Source organism: Colletotrichum abscissum (assembly GCF_030869225.1).
Source record: "Colletotrichum abscissum strain IMI 504890 chromosome Unknown Scaffold_41.1, whole genome shotgun sequence".
NCBI classification, from domain to species: Eukaryota; Fungi; Ascomycota; class Sordariomycetes; order Glomerellales; family Glomerellaceae; genus Colletotrichum; species Colletotrichum abscissum.
This window is the reverse complement of record NW_026850332.1, coordinates 361295-380140: the sequence shown is the minus strand read 5'-3', so window position 1 is coordinate 380140 and position 18846 is coordinate 361295. Positions and strand designations below refer to the sequence as shown.

General features: G+C 53.9%; 6 protein-coding genes across 6 annotated transcripts; 3 read left to right on the top strand and 3 right to left on the bottom strand.

Annotated features, from left to right (window-relative positions):
• Window positions 1-43: 43 nt before the first annotated feature.
• CABS01_12981 (electron transfer flavoprotein domain-containing protein) lies at window positions 44-1147 on the bottom strand (the record flags this gene model as incomplete). Its single annotated transcript, XM_060546328.1, has 2 exons — window positions 44-787; window positions 854-1147. The coding sequence occupies 2 exons, from the start codon at window positions 1145-1147 to the stop codon at window positions 44-46; spliced, it is 1038 nt and encodes a 345-aa protein (XP_060395474.1).
• A 754-nt stretch (window positions 1148-1901) lies between these two features.
• On the top strand, window positions 1902-4112 carry CABS01_12980 (SWIRM domain-containing protein; the record flags this gene model as incomplete). The annotated part of the gene is made up of 3 exons (XM_060546327.1): window positions 1902-2016; window positions 2094-2653; window positions 2709-4112. 3 exons carry the CDS (start codon window positions 1902-1904, stop codon window positions 4110-4112), a joined length of 2079 nt encoding a protein of 692 aa, XP_060395473.1.
• A 2984-nt stretch (window positions 4113-7096) lies between these two features.
• Window positions 7097-9471, top strand: CABS01_12979 (choline/Carnitine O-acyltransferase; the record flags this gene model as incomplete). The annotated part of the gene is made up of 4 exons (XM_060546326.1): window positions 7097-7177; window positions 7431-7485; window positions 7604-9266; window positions 9345-9471. The coding sequence occupies 4 exons, from the start codon at window positions 7097-7099 to the stop codon at window positions 9469-9471; spliced, it is 1926 nt and encodes a 641-aa protein (XP_060395472.1).
• Window positions 9472-10045: 574 nt separating this feature from the next.
• On the bottom strand, window positions 10046-11962 carry CABS01_12978 (uncharacterized protein; the record flags this gene model as incomplete). The annotated part of the gene is made up of 5 exons (XM_060546325.1): window positions 10046-10489; window positions 10560-11064; window positions 11129-11451; window positions 11515-11785; window positions 11919-11962. 5 exons carry the CDS (start codon window positions 11960-11962, stop codon window positions 10046-10048), a joined length of 1587 nt encoding a protein of 528 aa, XP_060395471.1.
• Window positions 11963-14194: 2232 nt separating this feature from the next.
• Window positions 14195-15554, top strand: CABS01_12977 (uncharacterized protein; the record flags this gene model as incomplete). The annotated part of the gene is made up of 2 exons (XM_060546324.1): window positions 14195-14300; window positions 14401-15554. 2 exons carry the CDS (start codon window positions 14195-14197, stop codon window positions 15552-15554), a joined length of 1260 nt encoding a protein of 419 aa, XP_060395470.1.
• A 242-nt stretch (window positions 15555-15796) lies between these two features.
• Window positions 15797-18640, bottom strand: CABS01_12976 (MCM2/3/5 family protein; the record flags this gene model as incomplete). Its single annotated transcript, XM_060546323.1, has 3 exons — window positions 15797-15830; window positions 15889-18493; window positions 18568-18640. The coding sequence occupies 3 exons, from the start codon at window positions 18638-18640 to the stop codon at window positions 15797-15799; spliced, it is 2712 nt and encodes a 903-aa protein (XP_060395469.1).
• Between the last annotated feature and the right edge of the window lie 206 nt (window positions 18641-18846).

Genomic DNA, 18846 nt, shown 5'->3' with positions numbered 1-18846 from the left:
ATGTAGAAATACCCCTCTTTGTAAACTATAGAAACATTGCCATTTATTGCTTGATCTTTTCGGTCAGTTCTGGCACCTTGTCGAACAAATCTCCCACGAGCCCAACGTCCGCGATTTGGAAAATAGGGGCATCAGCATCCTTATTTATGGCGGCAATGACCTTGCTGTCCTTCATACCAGCCAAGTGCTGGATGGCACCTGAAATGCCAACAGCCAGGTACAACTGAGGTGCAACGACCTTGCCAGTCTGTCCAACTTGCAAGCTGTTATCAGCGTACCCGCTATCAACAGCGGCTCTGGAGGCGCCAACAGCAGCACCCAGAGAATCGGCCAGGGGCAGCATGACCTTGTCGAACTCCTCCTTAGACTTGAGGCCTCTGCCGCCAGAGACAACCCTCCCAGCGGTAGCAAGGTCCGGCCTGTCTGACTTGGCAAGATCTTCTGACACCCACTCAGTAGCAGAGTCAGACTTGGGATCAACGCCATCCTCCACCGTAGCTGAGCCGCTAGCAACTTCGGCCGCGGGGAAGGCCGTGCCTCGGATGGTTATAACCTTGATCTCGTCGGATGACTCTACTGTCGCGATGGCATTGCCGGCGTAGATTGGGCGGACGAAGGTGTTCTCACCCTCGATCGAAGTAATGTCGGAGATTTGCTGCGAGTCCAGCATGGCGGCAACGCGGGGCATCAAGTTCTTTCCAAAGGCAGTGTGTCCAGCGATGATGTGGGTGTAGCCGCCCTTCTTGATGTTCTCGACCAACAGCGGTGCGAAGTTCTCGGGGAGACCCTGCAAGTACGGAAATGTCAGCTCCGGAACCTTACAATTTGTCGATATTCTACAATAATGGCCTACCTTGTCATACGCGGCATTGTCGACTGCAATGACCTTCTCAACACCTTCAACCTTTGCCGCCTCATCGGCAACACCCTTGATGTTGCTTCCCGCTACAAAGCCGTGGATGGATCCTCCCAGCTTCTTTGCTGCTGTGATGGCGCTCAGTGAGCCATGGTTCAATTGACCTTCTCTCTGCTCCAGAATGGCGAGGGTCGACAGCAGACTTCTTCTCGATACAGATCGGAACCCCGAGAGTCCCCTGGACGCTGCGACAGCCCCGCTGCCAGCGGCTCTTCGAGCAAGGAATAGCATTTTGTGCGGCTACGACGAATGCGAAAAGTACCGACTTTACTGGGCTCGTCTAGAGGAACAATTGGCGAAGCTCACCGTGAGCGAGGGCTTGGGTGTTGATGTGTAGGATCTCAAGTTGAAGAGGAACGGTTGGACACGGCCCGAGGTTACTAGGCCGAGTTCGCATGAAGCCTTTCTCAGCTGTCAAAGTGCCGTCATCAGAGGTAGAGACGCTCTGGCTTGGGCCGGGGGTGAGATTAGCCGCAGCAACCCAGTCGGCTTTATGCTCCGAGCTCTCGGCCTCACCAAGCTTCTCAGGACTCAGGACATTGAACAAGGGACGTGCACCAGAAGATTAGTCATGGTGAGCGATACTAGTCCGACACGTGACACTCTTTGACCACGTGATCAGCTGGACCTGGCGTCGCGCTTCAGCTTCCAACGGGGGAGGGATTGCGCAGGGAAAAGGTACACTTGGAGAAGCCCAAGGACAGAGCAGTTCCCCTGGTATCTTCGCGCCAAAATTTCTCCAGATCCAGACGCGACTCCATAACGACCACACCTCTTCATCTCCCATCAAGAACCACGCGCTTTTGGAGGGGCACACCCACAGGCTGCATCATCAATCAATCAATTCCACCAGTCGCATGTCATAGGGCATCCTATCCGTGCAATTTGTGTTCCATTTTGCGCGTTGCGCCCTTGAGCTTCCGCGCGCCTCGACAAGAGTTTGGGTGCCTGCCTCCTCCTAAGATCCATTCAATCAGAAGTCATCATGGAGGACCAACCCAACTACGGAATTTCCAACGCCGCCTCTCCTGGCAGCAATCCTATCCTTTCGCAACCACCTTTGCAACCTGCCGCGCCTACTCCGGGAGATGGAGCCGAAGGTGCGTGTCATTGGCGACCCCGTTAGCATTGCTTTCATCGGTACAATTGACGGCATCTAACAAGACTATGTTTCTAGATGTCCAGATGACCGAAGGCCCGGTCGCTGAGCCTAGCATCAAGCAGGACAGCGCGACACCCGCACCAGGCGTCACATCCGATAATCCCCTCGACGCCCCCGATGGCCCCGCGCCCGAGGCTACGCAGGACGAGGAAATGGGCGGTGCCCGCGACGAAACAAAGGATGGCCAAGCAGCAAAGGGCGGCGATGATGCTGCAGCTGGAAACGATGCGGAGGGGCAAGACTCCAAGACCAAGGAGACACTCGAAAACGCGGCTCGAGAACATCTTATCTCGCAAACGCACGCTATCGTTCTGCCGAGCTACAGTACCTGGTTCGACATGAACACGATCAACGACATCGAGCGCAAGGCCATGTCCGAGTTCTTCAACAGTCGCAACCGCAGTAAAACACCAGCTGTCTATAAGGACTACCGTGATTTCATGATCAACACCTACAGGTTGAATCCCGTGGAATACCTTACTGTCACGGCCTGCAGACGAAACTTGGCTGGAGATGTTTGCGCTATCATGCGCGTCCACTCATTCCTCGAGCAGTGGGGTTTGATTAACTACCAGGTAGGATCAAAATCGATGCGCTGTCTTGTATGGTGAACTGACTGAAGCGATGTAGGTTGATGCAGAGCAACGGCCCTCGCATGTCGGCCCCCCCTTCACTGGTCACTTCAAGATCATTTGCGACACCCCACGCGGTCTACAGCCGTGGCAGCCGTCTGCCGACGCCGTCGTCTCTGCTGGCAAGCCCAGTGCCGATACAGAAAAGAAGGCTGCGGCAACACCGGTCGCTAAGAGCGAGCTTAACTTGGAAGTCAGCCGCAACATCTACGAAGCAAGCGCTAAGGGTACAAAACTCAACAAGAGCGAACCAAAGACCAATGGCGAAACGCCAGTGACGAACGGAGTTTCGGGTATCGAAGATGCCACCAAGACACCAATTGTCAAGGTCAACTGTCACACTTGCGGTATCGACTGCACCAGGCTATACTACCACAGCTCTCAGGCCGACCCGAATTCCAAGACCAAGTACGACGTTTGCCCAAGCTGCTTCCTCGAGGGTCATCTTCCAGGCAACCAGACAAGCGCTCAATTCACCCGCATGGAAAACCCTACATACACGACCGTCCTTGACAGAGACGCACCGTGGAGCGATGCCGAAATCCTTCGGTTGCTTGAGGGCATCGAGAGGATGGACGACGACTGGAATGAAATTGCGGATCACGTGGGTACGCGAACACGCGAAGAGTGCGTCTTGCAATTCTTGTCCTTGGACATTGAGGGCAAGTATGCGGACTCGGACCTTGCCGTGAATGCACCAACCGGCCTTGCAATGCTTGGACAGCAGGGCGGCCATTTGCCTTTCAGTCAGGCGGATAACCCGGTCATGTCCGTCGTCGGCTTCCTTGCCGGCCTCGTAGACTCTGCTAGTACGGCGGCTGCGGCGAACAAATCTGCCGAAGAGCTCACGCGTAAGCTTCGCAAGCGACTTGAGGGTGGCAACTCAGAGGAGCAAGCTGTGACCAATGGCAAGGGCAAGGACAAGGACGGTGACTCAATGGAGATTGATATCCGCCAAGACGTCACTACGACAACTACTACGACGACGACGACGCTGGCCACCATTCCTATGGCCACCATGGGCGCCCGGGCCGCTGGCCTGGTGTCCCACGAGGAACGTGAGATGACAAGACTAGTGTCCGCTGCGGCCAACCTCACTCTGCAGAAGTTGGAGTTGAAGTTGAAGTACTTCAACGAGATGGAGGCCATCTTGCAGGCAGAGAGAAGAGAGCTCGAAAGAGGACGGCAACAGTTGTTCTTGGATCGCCTCGCGTTCAAGCGTCGCGTCCGCGAGGTGCAGGATGGACTCAAGGCGGCAGTCGAGACGGGTGGTGATCAAGGTCTTAAGCAAGCCCAGGATGCGATGTCTGACGGAGCCAACCTCACCTTCCAGGCGGCGCCTGGAGCAGGCGCTGTGCAGCCACTGAGCAGTGGAGGGCAGATTAAGAGCTTCGAAGCTTGATGCAGCTCATGGCACGGTGTCTCTTCCATGAAGAAGACATTTATGAGATCCATTGGGACAAATATTGCTCTGCGTGTGGGCGGAGAACGGGGTCCCTGTATTTTGCAAGGGGTTTGGTTTGGTGATGAACAGGGAACGGCACAAATAATTGTGGTGAATTGAAATAGTCTGGATGATTTTAGGCGTCGGAGGGATTCCTATGGCTGGACGACTTCTTGTCGTTTACGCAATTGTATTAGATACTTGCACTACCGGTTTTCTACCTGCTTTCCATCTTGCCAACATCGTGTGAAGTGTAGACCTTAAGGGAATTCATCATTTCTCTGAGGACGGCAGTGTGATTGCTCGAGCTATGTGGTTGCTAAATGAGTTACGAGCTCACATCATGGGCACAGGGCGCTGACACATGCTAATGTGTTGTTCTGTACCTGGTATTGATCTCATGGTGAAGCAGTGCTGGTAGTTTGATGGATGTGCTACGTCAGCTTAGTCTCACATGTTTGGAAAGAATCATGGTGCATAAGGTTGTCAGATCCAGCTGCATGGGTAAGCTCAAGTCAAGGTGATCTACTTTGTGGCCGTTGAGCAAGCCACTCCACTATTGCGCGTACGGCGCGGTAGTGGTGCTTAGGGACGCTGAGGTCAACCGCAATCTGTGAGATGAAGTGCCGTGTGACCGCGGCCCTGACCGTGGCCGTGACCTAGGCTGGTGTGGCATGCGTCCGGTCTGTGGGGCCGTGCTTCATGAACCGGCCGGTGAAGCAAAAAGGTAAAAGCAAAGAGAAAGCGCCTTGCCGCCAAGGTTTGAGAGCACCCTTTCTCGAGGCATTCTAGTATCTGACTGTCCCGCCTCAGGTAGCTGTCGAAATGCCAAGATGTCCGGGTAAACGGAAGGGGACATCGATCAGTTCGATCCTCCGATGGTCCAGTCCGGTATCGTCTGGGGCTCCCCTCCTATCCGGTAATATACATATGATATTCACCGGATCAGTCTTCGTCCTCAGCCAGTGGTGTAGAATCGAATTGGAGGTGTGTTCCGCACTGACGAATAGGGCGGTTGATATCATGATATGTCTCTTATCAGAGACGGAATGCGATGAGCACCGGTAGTCATTTGTATTCGACCGAGCATCCTAGGTAAATCCAGCCGAGAGCCTAGGCTCAGGAATGGCAGAGAGCCGACGATTCTCCGGCCTCGGAGACTATTTGTGAGGAGAACAGATTGAGGGGATTTCTCCAGATAGTAGAGATGGAGATCAACTGGAGTCTTCGTACGGATACTGGGGTAAGGATGTGCGCATACTCCGTATCCGTACAAGTTACAACTCATTACCTACTACGTATGTACCGTATCGTGCGTATCCACTGATGGGGGTCGGCACCATCGTACGTACCTACTACGTAGTACATACATAAAGAAGAAAAGTACGGGGTAAAAGCTGCGTGCATGGGGCTGGCTACCTAGCTTCTGGAGCTAACGTCTGCTCACCCCTGTTTTACCTCGGCTCAAAGTCCCGATCCACCGCTTCTACTCCAGATGACCAAGGTAGTGAAGACACCTTGCCGGCTGCACCGCGATGCGCCGAGGGGCAATGAGCCAGTGAGGGAATTTGGAGAACGAGTGCAAGATGGTGTCAATATGGAATCCGGTAAATTTTGCGCGCACGTATGGAGGGCCGAGACTCAATCGCAGACTGGCAGACTTGCCGTCTGGGTTCTGCGGTGCTGCAGCCGCCGGTATGCGGCCTGTAGCGCATGGCGCGCCGCGCGTGCCCTTTTCCCCAACTCAAGGTCCATCTCCGCCGCTCCGCCGGACGTTCGGGCATCGTGCTACAAAACCTCTAGAATGAGAACTGAGCAAAACGGAAGCCAGGGGAGAAAAGGGTCAGAGACCTGGTGTCTGAGAGGGTCAAGAATGAATTGTGCCTGATACCGTGCTCCGGACCACGGTCCCGTCCGGCTTGTCATAATAACATAGGGACATACCTACCCGGAGGACGCCAGATAGCGCAGCTCTTTCTTTCTCCCTTTCTTGCCTTTTCTCAACACCTCTTGCTTCATCTACCTCGCTCTTGATCAGTCCCTTGACATAGGTGGTCTTCCTCAGTACTTGTAGCTTTTCGCTCTTTTCTGGATCGCAAAGGGTACATGTATCCTCTCTGGTAGCCTGTACTACTTTGGTCCCTACGGCGCTGAACTACCTAGACTACACCGGCCCATCCTCCTACGGAGTACCAGCCGCCTTATCGACAAGACGCGATCCCACGCCATCACTCGCGGCCCTACCTACCTTAGGTATTCTGAGAACAGGACAGGCTCACTACCTCACCTCAGTGTCTTCGTCAACCTCACACAGCATCCATTCCCGTCACCTGGGGACGCTTCTGCTACCTGGCGCTTCTGCCACATTAGCAGCCCGAGGTATCGACAAACCAGCCCACCCCCACCGCCCCATCGTCGGAAGCACCTGGCTTACGGCGGCTTCGAGAGAGAACCTGACACCCCATACCCCAGCTGTTCCCCATAGCCGGACCCCGTACCGAACCGCAGCAGCCTCCTCTTGGGGTACCTGACAGAGTACGGAGTACCTACCTACAGACACACTGCTAGCCCAGAATCCGCACATCCCTGTTGTGGTCGACGTTGCTGCTGGTAATAAAGGGATTCCCGCGTGGCACCTACGTTTTGGCTTGTGACAAGCAGCCACTTCACTCCAAGTCTCCCCTTCTGTCTGAAGGTGTCTGTTGTATCCGTCAGTCTATCACCTTGTCACTCTGTCCTCGTCCCTCGCTCGCTCCGGCTAGCCCCCGCTCCGGCTCCAAAAGCCACTCGACTGAATCGCCTGCCCGTCTGCCGTCTGCCGCGGATCTTTCTGCGGCTACCTTTTTTCGTGCGTGCCACCACTGCGTCTGCACTGCAACTATTTTAACACCACCCAACCACTCACACACCACCACACGTTTAATCCTTTTCAAGAATTGGTCATGTCGGCCGCATTGCGAGCGTTGGAGGCTAGGTCTGCCACGGCAAGGACTTCTTTGAGACATCTGACCTTTAATCGTCCGGTACGTTTTGTTCGTTGACGCTGTTGCATCTTCCCTTCCGCTATCCTCTCTCTCTCTCTACTCTGCTCTGCTCTTTGGCCTCGGCTCAACGCCATCATCCTTGATCCCACCCCGCTCCGCTTCTTCGGCTCCATCCATTACTTTTGGGGAGCTTCTCTCTTCCGTCTCTCACATCCTCTCATACAAAACACATATCTTCTCTGCCTCATGCTCTGTCTCTCACACTCTCTAACCACGTCTCCTTTCTCTCCAGACCTTTGCAGCCATGGCTCCTGCAGCAAAGCGGAACAACAGTTCCCTCCCTTCAGGTAAATTGCGACTCCCCAACCGTTCTCGAGCCGTTTGCGCTCGCGCCTTCAATAACCGAGGATGCGCATCGCTCGGCGTATTGATCCGCGCCCGACTGACATGGTGAATTGCGTACAGGATATGTTGAGGACAAATCCAAGGGCGCCATGCTGAGATTCCAGGACTCTCTACCCCGTCTGCCTGTGCCGACTCTCGAAGAAACAGCCGCGCGCTACATCAAGACCCTCCACCCCCTTCTGTCCGAATCAGAGTTCGCCACCAGCAAAAAGGCCGTCGAGGAATTCGTCAAGCCCGGTGGTGTCGGCAGCAAGCTCCAGGAGAAGCTGCTCGCCCGGAGAGAGGATCCCGCGCACCGCAATTGGCTGTACGAGTGGTGGAACGATGCGGCATACCTCAGCTACAGAGACCCCGTCGTTCCCTACGTGAGCTATTTCTACTCTCATCGTGACGACCGCCGGAGAAGGAACCCTGCCAAGAGGGCCGCGGCCATCACCTCGGCTGTCCTCGAGTTCAAGAAGCAGGTTGACGAAGGCACACTCGAGCCCGAGTACATGAAGAGACTGCCTATCTGCATGGACAGCTACAAATGGATGTTCAACACCAGCCGTGTCGCCGCAAAACCCGCCGACTACCCCGCCAAGTTCTCCCACAAGGACCACAAGTACATCATTGCGATCCGCAAAAACCAAATCTTCAAGATTTTGCACGAGGTGGACGGCAAGCAGCTCAACGCCTCAGAGCTCGAGCAGCAATTCAACAAGGTATATGAGCTGGCCCAGAGAGTCCCTCCCGTGGGCGCTCTGACCAGTGAGAACCGTGACGTCTGGTCAGATGCACGCGAGATCCTTCTCAAGGCCAGTCCCAAGAACGCCGCCTCTCTGGAGGCCGTTGAGGCATCCTCCTTTGTCGTGTGCCTTGACGACGCTGCTCCCGTCACTCTCGAGGAGCGCGCGCATCAGTACTGGCACGGTGACGGCGCCAACCGTTGGTACGACAAGCCCCTCCAGTTCATTGTCAATGATAATGCTACGTCGGGATTCATGGGAGAGCACTCCATGATGGACGGAACCCCTACCCACCGTCTCAATGACTTCATCAACGACCTCATCTTCAACAACAAGCTTGACCTCTCTGACCCCTCAATCCGTTCCAACCTGCCCGAACCCCAGGTCGTCAAGTTCGAGATTACCAAGGAAGTACAGGCCGAGATCGACCGCGCCAGAAAAGATTTCCATGATGTCATTAGCCAACACGAGCTGGCCGTTCAGGCGTATCAGGGTTACGGCAAGGGACTCATCAAGAAGTTCAAGTGCTCGCCCGATGCCTACGTTCAGATGATCATCCAGTTGGCATACCACAAGATGTACGGCAAGAACCGGCCTACATACGAGTCGGCTGCCACCCGCCGCTTCCAGCAAGGCCGTACCGAAACATGTAGAACCGTGTCAGACGCCTCCGTCTCGTGGTGCAACGCCATGGCCGACCCCAACATCGAGGACAAGGCCAAGGTCGACCTCTTCCGCCAGGCCATTGACTCCCACCTCGAGTACATCACTGCCGCCTCAGACGGTAAGGGTGTCGACAGACACCTGTTCGGTCTGAAGAGGCTGCTCGAGCCCGGCCAGGAGTTGCCTGCCATCTACCAGGACCCGGCTTTCTCCTACTCCTCCTCGTGGTACCTGTCCTCATCACAGCTTAGCTCAGAGTACTTCAACGGATACGGATGGAGTCAGGTCATTGACGGCGGGTTCGGAATTGCCTACATGATCAACGAGAACAGGTGCGTGATTTGTGTGCTGTCGTCTGCTGCAGTGTAGCCTCCCCCAACAAACTAAGAAACAAGCTAATCTCTGCGTAGCATTAACTTCAACGTTGTGTCCAAGGGCTTGGGCAGCCAGCGCATGAGCTTCTTCCTCAACGAGGCCGCCGGCGAGATGCGCGACCTGCTCATCCCTACCATTAAGCCCGCCAAGGCTAAGCTGTAAACGGTGATAGAAATCCTTTGTAAGAGAGGGGATGAGAGAGGAGTTGTCGTTGGCGATATGGGCGAGAGAAGAGAAGTCGACCAATATCCCAAGGGTGCTCCGGCGCTCCGTCAGTTATGTGAGGGTGTGTATGTGTGTTCATATATGATTACATGTAGATGACCGGTCGTTCTTTGCACCGATACAGCAGAAGCGTCTCTGGCAACCTGATAGACGTGACCGGTGGTGTCGGCACCACCGCGATCATATTGAAGAATTTCCCCCTTCGCAGTCTTCTCATTCTGGGCCTATGTACACTGCACCTCCCCATTACTCGAGTGGTAGTACCAAGCACATCATTTCGACAGCTTTCTATTGCCTCTATTGAACATGCGGGTATGAAGGTTGCAGGGCAATGTGTAAATGTAACGTGACTGAAACAGGCAAATCGAAACCGCACAGTTCCAGATTGAAGCAGGCTATGTGAGGTGGGGAACAAAAGATGCCGCCGCCATGTTTACTCCTACAAATAGACCCAACTCTAGCTCTTCCCAGTCTAATCCCCCTTTCTTAGCTACAGCTGAAACTACTCATCTTAACCTGAGTGAGAGACAATCTCGTTGACGAGTTCGCCCTTGCTCTCATCATAGTAGGAGCAAATCTGCGATGGAAGCGGTACTTCCACATAGTCCTCGTCCTCTCCCGAGATAACGTTGAGGTTGATGCCTGAAGACTTGCTCGAGAAGATCCTGGTGTCTGTGCTCTCCTTGCTGAAGTAGACTTGAGCGCCGTCAATTGAGTCCATCAAGACAGCAGGCACAGCACCCATGACCTGCAATGCAAAGTTCTGGGACTTGATGACGTCCACAGTAGACACAAGAGACTCCACGATCAACGACAGACGAGTTGAGTTCTCAATGGTCACAGCATTTGCTTTGCCCTTCACAATGATGGTAGTGTTGCTGCACTTACTGATCAGGATGGAGTGCGAAATGGACGCCTCGATTTCAATGGGCTGAGGCTCCTTCTCAAAGTTTTCCTGCATATTATATGAAAGTTAGCCATCTGTGACATACCATTCAAACCATAATAATAGGGGGCTTTCATACGATAGTCCACTTGTTGCCCTCAAGCACCTTCTTTGGTGGTTTCTTGACGCGCATGCTCTCTGGCTTAGGCTTCTTGCCAGGAGCTGGGCTCTTGCCGCGTGCTGATGCCTCTCCATCAACTTTCGAGCTTGTACGAAGGGACGGGTTCTTGTGCGTCATTTCCGATCTGTCGACCTTGCGAAGACCCTTCGTCACAGCCTCGCCCTTGTTGAGTTCGGAGAACACGGCACCCAGTCCACCTTTGCCACCGGGGGTTTCTTCCTTGATATCCAGTACTGGGGGAGGTCCGGGAGGCGGGGGTGGAGGCGGAAGACCGCCGGCCGGGGGTGGCGGAGGAGGAGCAGCGGCAGAAGCTGCAGATGCGGACAACGATTTAGCAACCTCCTGAGCTGGCTGACCCTTCGGGTTCCAGGGGATGCCGCTAGCGAAGTTTTGCTTGACGTAGTCGGCAAGGTCACGGAAGACTTGGTAAAAGGCGTTCACCCATTCGGTTTGCTGCGCATCCCTATGGTATACCGCATTAGCCATGGGTCCTTCAATATCACATCGGATCATTGGCGCAGACACACTTATCCTTTTGCTCCTTCAACACCCTGTTACCAAAGAATTGGGCAGAACCCAACGAATCTTCGACATGTTTGTAAGGACGGTTGTCGACAGTGACCCAGGCGAGAACCATGATGCCCTCAGCAACAGCGCTCAGCTGGGTGAAAACTGGCGACCCTCGGTTGGACTCTTTGATATTGTTGACAGCTACAAGAGCTTCATTAATGGGCTTTAGGAGGTCCTGGTAGACAGCCATTTCGGCGCCATTCAAATCAGGCTTCTTGGCCTTCGTGGTGATGAGCAGGAAGTTGCGCTGGGCTTGGAAACCTTGCAGAACTTTGGCAGCCTACGGAGACCCTGGTCAACATCCAAATAACGAATGATTCGCGAGTGTATTTAAATGACTGACCTGGTCAGCAACAAGGCCTCCAAGTTGTTGACTGGTTTTGACATATTTCTCGACCGATGTGGCAATAAATTGATCGAACTCCTCAATGGACTCTGGAACTGGCTCCGGGGGAGCTTGGGGGGCGGCGGCGGCTTGCGGCGGCGGGGGAGGGGCGGGAGCATTGGAAGCAGCAGGCGGCGAGGCGACGGATTGATTGAGGGCAGGAACGGCTTGGGGAAGCTCGATGGTAGAGGTGGCGATATCTTCGAGCCTAGCCGTAGCAGCTTCGAGCCTTGTTTCGAGGTTAGCAACGAGTGCGCTGACAGTGGGCCCAGAATAGGAGCAACAGCAAGCTGAAGCCCGTCGATGTTGCCGTAGAGCTGGGTGCAGAGTAGTCCGGGCTGATGGGATTTCGGTCGACGTACCGCTTGATGAGGGTGGTGAGGTTATGCATGTTGTTCGTTGCCATGTTGGGCAAAGGAGGGGGAGCCGAAGCTTGGTGCAAGGAGAAGGTCGACAGGAGAGGTTATAGGACGGCGGCGATGGGCCGGGGGTAAGCACTGACGGACAGAGACGGTGTGACGAAGGGCGTCAGAGAACGGAGATCGGTAGCGGGAGACGCGGTGGACATGCAATAGCAAGAACAAAATCGACAATGACAGCGAGGGCAATAGCAGGGTGGGCTGTTGCAACGCGTAGTGAGCTCAATGCAACCGAAGCTTCGTGCAGGATGTCTGTCGAAACAGCTCAACACAGCAAAGCCACTATTGCAAGGTTGATTGGGGGAGAGCCAAAAGATTGGGCGTGAAGTTTCAGCTAGTGCGGAGCTGCTGGGATGGGCGAAATGCACCTGGCAAAGAGCAACGGGTCGGCTGTCGCTGAAGATGTTATAACTGAGCAGAGAGCTACGAGGTTGGCGGAAGAGGTGTTTTGAATGGGTATTATCGCAAGCATCCAATGTCATGCCAGATGGGGGGAACAGACGCGGCAGTACGTATCTTTGTTCTAGAGACACTGTACCTCTTAAGGAAGCTCAGGTACGGAGTACCTTACACCCAACTGATTGTGCTTGGGGTCCCAGGACAAGGTACCTCAGGTAAGGTAGCTCCACACGCTGGTTCAGAGCTGATGAACGGATGCCTTGCGCACTTTGGATGCCTTGAGTTCCTTGCCTAAGGCATTTCCTACCTCCATTCAGGCACCCGGTCCCAAGCCTATCCATCTATTTCTATCCGTAGGTCTGTCAAGCTTGGCTACCCAAGCTTGCGCAAGATATCTCACAGATCAACCTCTAATTTGGAAGAAATCTCACCCCATTGACCAAGCTTAGGTGTCTGCTGAAACTTAAGATCAATCCTACATCTCCTGCGCATGGGATTACTCCCGTTCATCTGCTCAGTCTCGCTCATTCAGTGCAATCTGCACTTGCATACCATGAGATGACGGTGGTCAGCATGCTAGGCAACTCTGAAAAGGCCGTTTGATTCGGAATCAGCTTGCTCAGTAAACGAACTCCGGCTTACGTATACTCTGTAGGCTGTCGCCAGAGTCAACACTTTGTCCGTGAATACGTAACCAAGAAGCGGCTGTTGACGGCGATAGTCGAGCAAAGTCGTTCGGCAACAGAAAGTGTCACTTAAAATCACTAACAGCTTGCTCAGTACATCGTCACGCCAAGGCAGCATGTGTGGGCAGCTACACATGTATGGCTCACCTTGCCTCGCCTCAACCTCGGAAAGGTCTTGCAATAGACTTGGACCGACTAGCCAATTTCATAAAGAGCTCCTCTTGTCACCTTGTAACTTCTGTATGTGCCTGGTCACAACTTGCGACGCTATTTGGCTGTCAGTCACACCATGTGTGCCGAGACCGGAATCAGGGCCCATAATGGGCTGCCCCTCTTGGCTCAAGTGAGTTGAGTAAGGCAAGATAAGCTTCTGGAAGCTTTCTCCCTTTCTACCACAGGCACCTTGCCACGTGCCGGTCTAACGTGTGGTTATGTCTGCTGCCTTATCTGCAGGATTTCACATGAGATCATTTCAGGTACCAACCGCCCATAAGGTAGAAGACGGCGGTCTCTAGTGTATGGGTCGAAAATAGCATCTGCTTAGAGAGGGTGGGTAAATTAGAAGAGAAGATGGATGGCGCTGCTACTCAACTGTTTGTTGTTGATCTTGAGGCTCACTCGAGCTACAATTCCACAATTCGTTTTGCATCTCCAATTTCCTTGGCAGCCATAAATTCTTGCCTGTCTCTCAACCCAACCTTTATCGCCCGCAAAGTCTCATGAGGGAGGTGCCCTCTCACCGCACCTCACCTCCCCGAAAAACATATCGGCCCGTCAGAGCCACCTCGCTTCGTCCGTGCTTGCATTGTGCATTCTCGCCGATACTGATGCGACCAATAACCCATAGCACACAGCAAAGTGGGTGTAACCTAGTTTCAAAAAGCCCTTCACTTCCCAAAATCACACTCAGATTCACCTGTCCTACTACGGCATTTCGGCTGGTTGCAAAGATACTACTCAGTTGTCTAATTGTTACCTTCTCACAATAGTGGCCACTGTCACGGAGCACAGCATTTCCGCTAACGGAATATATCTCATTTGATACTCCGTACAGTCTGAATCTTTACGCCACTCATTGCGTATCTGACATTGATCCGTCATTGCAATAATCCTTTTCACTGGGAACCTTTGACCATGGCCGAAGAAGAGTCACAGTCGCCGAAGGAGCAGCGACTCACTGACGAAGAATTCAAGGCATTACCTGCCATTGACTTTGTGACATTAGGGATGTTCATCATAGGTGAGTTAGAAACCCCTCTCCACTGATGTCCCGTCTCTACGAGTTCAACATCAGCCCGCTGTGCACCCTCACTGCATGATTCCCAGCTGACAATTACTAGACGAGATACACTTCTTGCCACCTACGCCGTCCGTCTATGATATTCTCGGCGGTGCCGGCTCATACGGTGCCCTCGGAGCCCGTCTCTTCTCGCCGGCCCCGGATGCCTCATCGGTCGGTTGGATCGTCGACAAGGGTTCCGACTTTCCGCAATCCTTGACTGAACTCATCAACAGCTGGGAGACATCAGTCGTGTTCCGCGAGGACCCAGAGCGGCTAACCACTCGCGGATGGAACGGATACGAGAACGCAGAGAAGCGCGCCTTCAAGTACACCACCCCTAAGAAGCGTCTCACTGCAGAGGACCTGACGCCTCATCTGCTACTTTCCAAGACCTTTCACTTAATCTGCTCTCCGGCCAGGTGCAGAGACTTGGTAACCGAAATCACCTCAGCCCGCAAACGCGTGTGCCCGCCCGATTCGTACATAAAACCAATATTCATCTGGGAACCCGTACCTGACCTGTGCACACCGGATGAACTTCTCAACTGTACAAATTGCCTTCCCCTAATTGACATCCTCAGTCCAAATCACTCGGAGCTGGCGGGTTTCATGGGTGACGACGGCTTGGACCCAAAAACAGGAGAGATTTCGAAAGCGGCGGTAGAGAGATCCTGCGAGCAACTTCTCGCAAGCATGCCTTTATCGTCTTTCACGCTCGTTGTCCGCGCCGGGGAAAAGGGCTGCTACGTTGCTCGCAACGGCGGCCGCAAACGCCATCCCGCTACTGGCGACGGGGCAGGCTCAAAGCGTCGCAAGAAGGATTATACGAGGGGCGGCCTTCAGCCGGACACCGACATGGAAGCACTCTTCGCCGGTCTACTTCAAGATGACGAAGGTGCTGTTATTCGCGAGGAGATCGAGGTAGATTCTGGTACCGAACAGTGGATCCCGGCCGTTCATCAAGACAGCGCGAGAGTGGTAGATCCAACAGGTGGCGGCAATACCTTTCTGGGCGGGCTCGCCGTTGCTCTTGCAAGGGGTAAGTGCGTCGAGGAAGCTGCAGTATGGGGCAGTGTAGCTGCCAGCTTCGCTATTGAGCAAGTTGGCGTACCAATCTTAGCCAGAAATGAGGACGGCGAGGAGACATGGAACGGCGAGAGGGTAGAGGACCGGGTTGCGGAGTTCCGAGCCCGTCTCCAAACAACGCAGTAAAGTTCACGGAAAATGCTACATCTGTGGTGATAAACATAGAACCAGGTAGACGGATAATGACAAAAGATTTACGTCAAGTGCGACTCGTTAGATCTGACACCTTACAGACCACTGCGCAAGAACTACGACAGATGGATTTTCCATTCGTTACATGGCAAGGTCTCTTAGGGACGACGCCTTCCCGTCATAACACCAACGCCAGATGTCATATCACAAACAATCCCACATCATGCCACCGGACCTTAAATCTTGTAGACAAGCTCTCCATCGGTGTACCTATTTCTCGGTTAGTCATGTAAGAACAGAAGACGAGAAATCAGGTGGGGGAACTTACATAATCTGGTTGGCTTCATCCATTTTCTTAAGAGCTTTGACGGCCTCCTCCTTGCTGAAGGCACTACCGCTACGTGACTGCAACTTAGTGTTCACGGCTTCAAGAACAGCATTGACATTGGCAGAGTCGTCGTCGAACAGGGCCGAGTTGAGTAGCTGGCCAAGGGCGCTTCTGAAGACAGTCAGCCGCTGGGGACTGATGGGCTCGTCAACAATGGCGAGGCCAGCTGCTCCCGATGCCAGCTCGTCGTCATCCTCGCCAGTGTCTTGCGATTGAGAAGGCAGCTGAGAAGCGGGCATGGATGAAGCAAACGATGTTTGCGTTTGGGGTGCCGCACTTGAAGGGGCCGTGCCATCACCGCGGCGACGGGATCTCCGTGGCGTCGCCTCGTAGATATCCTCTCCTGCGTCTTCCACTACATCAGGCTCAGCAGGGGTATCCGCGTCGCTTTCAGGGGCATCTTCGTTGGCGCTGCTGGCACCAGCAGTGGCTCGCCGAGGCCGGGCCACGCCTCGTGTCGATCGCGAGGATCTCGGGACGGGTGTCCGTGTTGTCGTCTTCTTGAAGTTTCCATCATCGCCATCATCATCGGATGAGCTTTCCTCGCTTGATGACGCAAACTCGGTAGTCTGGGTTTTCCTACGTTTCTTTCTCGACTCGTCCTCGACCACCTCCTTGAACAGAGCAAAACGGAGAATTGCTTCGGCCGCAAGGGCATCGCGCTCGTCTACTCGATTAGATAGTCGGGACTTGGCGTGGGCGGTTGCCAAACGAATCAGAGTTTCCAAAGTACGGACGGTCAGAGGACTGGTTCTGCGCTGGTTACCCTCCATTTCATCGTTTCTGAGGCCAACATAAATGTCAGAAATGCGATCCGATGCGGCCTGAGTCAAGACAGGCCGAATTCTGGTCTTGGCATATTGGATGTATTTCTTCATGAAAGGAATGCTGAGCACCTCAGGCTTTTTGTTCGCGCCGCGTCCAGTGGTAAGAGTGACACCAGCGTGTAGCATCGCATCGAACTTCTCGTACACATCGGTCGGGCGTTGGGTATCGGCTTGATTATTGATGGCAACGCCGAGGGCTTGGCCGGCGTTCTCACGCACCGGCGCACCCTCTTCTGTCCCGGGTTGACGGTAACGGTGCATGCGCAGAACGTGCTCCGACACCTGCCGGTCCCGGGTATCCTCGATATCATCGGTAACGACGAATAACAGATCGAAACGAGACAGGAGGGAGTCTGGTAGGGCGATGTTCTTGTGAGGGTCCTTATGGGTGTCGTATTGGCCAAAAATGGGGTTAGCAGCTGCAACAACGCTGCACCTGGCGTTGAGCGAAGTGTGGATTCCAGCCTTGGCAATCGTGACGGTTTGCTGTTCCATGACTTCGTGAATTGCAACACGGTCAATGTCGGACATTTTGTCGAACTCGTCAATGCATACCACGCCACGATCAGCCATGACCATAGCTCCGGCTTCTAGTCTCCGTTCACCCGTCTCCTTGTCCGAAGTCACTGCGGCTGTCAGACCGACACCCGATGAACCTCGACCGGTGGTAGCAATTGCTAGTGGCGCCGTGTTGAGCACGAATCGAAGGAGCTGGGACTTGGCTGTAGAGGGATCTCCCACCATAAGGATATTGATGTCACCTCTCAAATGGGTGCCATTCTCCAAGTTCTTCTCCATGCCACCGAGCAGCATCAGAAGAATTGCCTTCTTGATGTATGCGTGGCCATAAATACTGGGCGCGAGTGACTGGGAAAGAAGGTCGAGAAGATTCTTCTTCTTTGCTACTTTGTTGATGTTTCGAATATCCGTGTCGGTTATGGTGGCAGTGGCGACACCACCGCCCGATTTCGATGACAGGAGAAGAATGTGGTTGGCGATGATGACAGTCTTGAACAAGGCGCTGTTATGATTTGTGTTTCTGTTTCCGAGGGTTCTGTAGATACCGACGAGTTGCACGCGGTCGCCAGGCTTGACCTTATCGACGAGGTCGTCGTCGAGAATCACATCCACGCCACGGGGCAGCTGACCGGCCGGGGCACGCTCGGGCATCTCCTGAATAGAAACGGTCTGGTGATCTCTATACGTGCTGAAGCCGTACTCGGTAGTAAGCGGGTTGCCTTCGTCGTCCTCCTGCGGGTAGGCGCTAGATGTGGTGACTCCGTTGGTCATGGTCTGGTCTTGGTACTCCCTGAAGTGAAAAACATCCTTATTCTCATTGTAATGCACACTCTTGACAACCTTGGGTCGGATCAGCGAGCATCTCGTCACGATGCCTTCGAGGGACACCATGCTGTTTAGGTGCTGAGAGGATAGCGTGCGAGGGTTGCAGGCATTCATGCCAAAGCTACCAGCCCATGCGCAGTAGTAGGAGATCTCGTTCAACTTTTCCGCATCGCCGGACTGGGGCAGTGTTTTGACGATTTGTTTCAGGGCATGATTGAAGGCAAGACTATAGTCGAATGGGTCTTGAAGAATTCCGGAGGCAAGCTCGGCATTATGGGCACGTAGTTGGTCGAGGTTGACGACCAGTCTTCTCTGCTGCTTTTGCAACATCAAGATGATGGCTGATCTGTAACTGCGTCCTTGAGAGTCATTTTCTGTGGTTACACCAGGTTAGTGTGCAACATTCAGAGGCGCAAAGACCCCTACGGTGATGCGAGAGCAGACGTACGGGGATCGAGGAACTCCTGGGCTGCGCGCACGCGGTCCAAGGCGGCTGCATCTTGCAGCATGAAGGAATCCATGGCGGTAATTGTCGTCAGAGTCGAGACTTGGTTGAACTGGGAGAAAAGGGTATCAAAGGCGTAGGTTTGCAAAAGTAATTGACAACATGAGGTACAAGGGAGGGTGCAGAAGCGTCAATACTGGAGTGTCGAGGGGGGGAGGGGAAATGTAATCGGCCGCAGAGAGTGTGAGTGACAAGGAAAAAAAGGAGGGGACCAAATGCCAT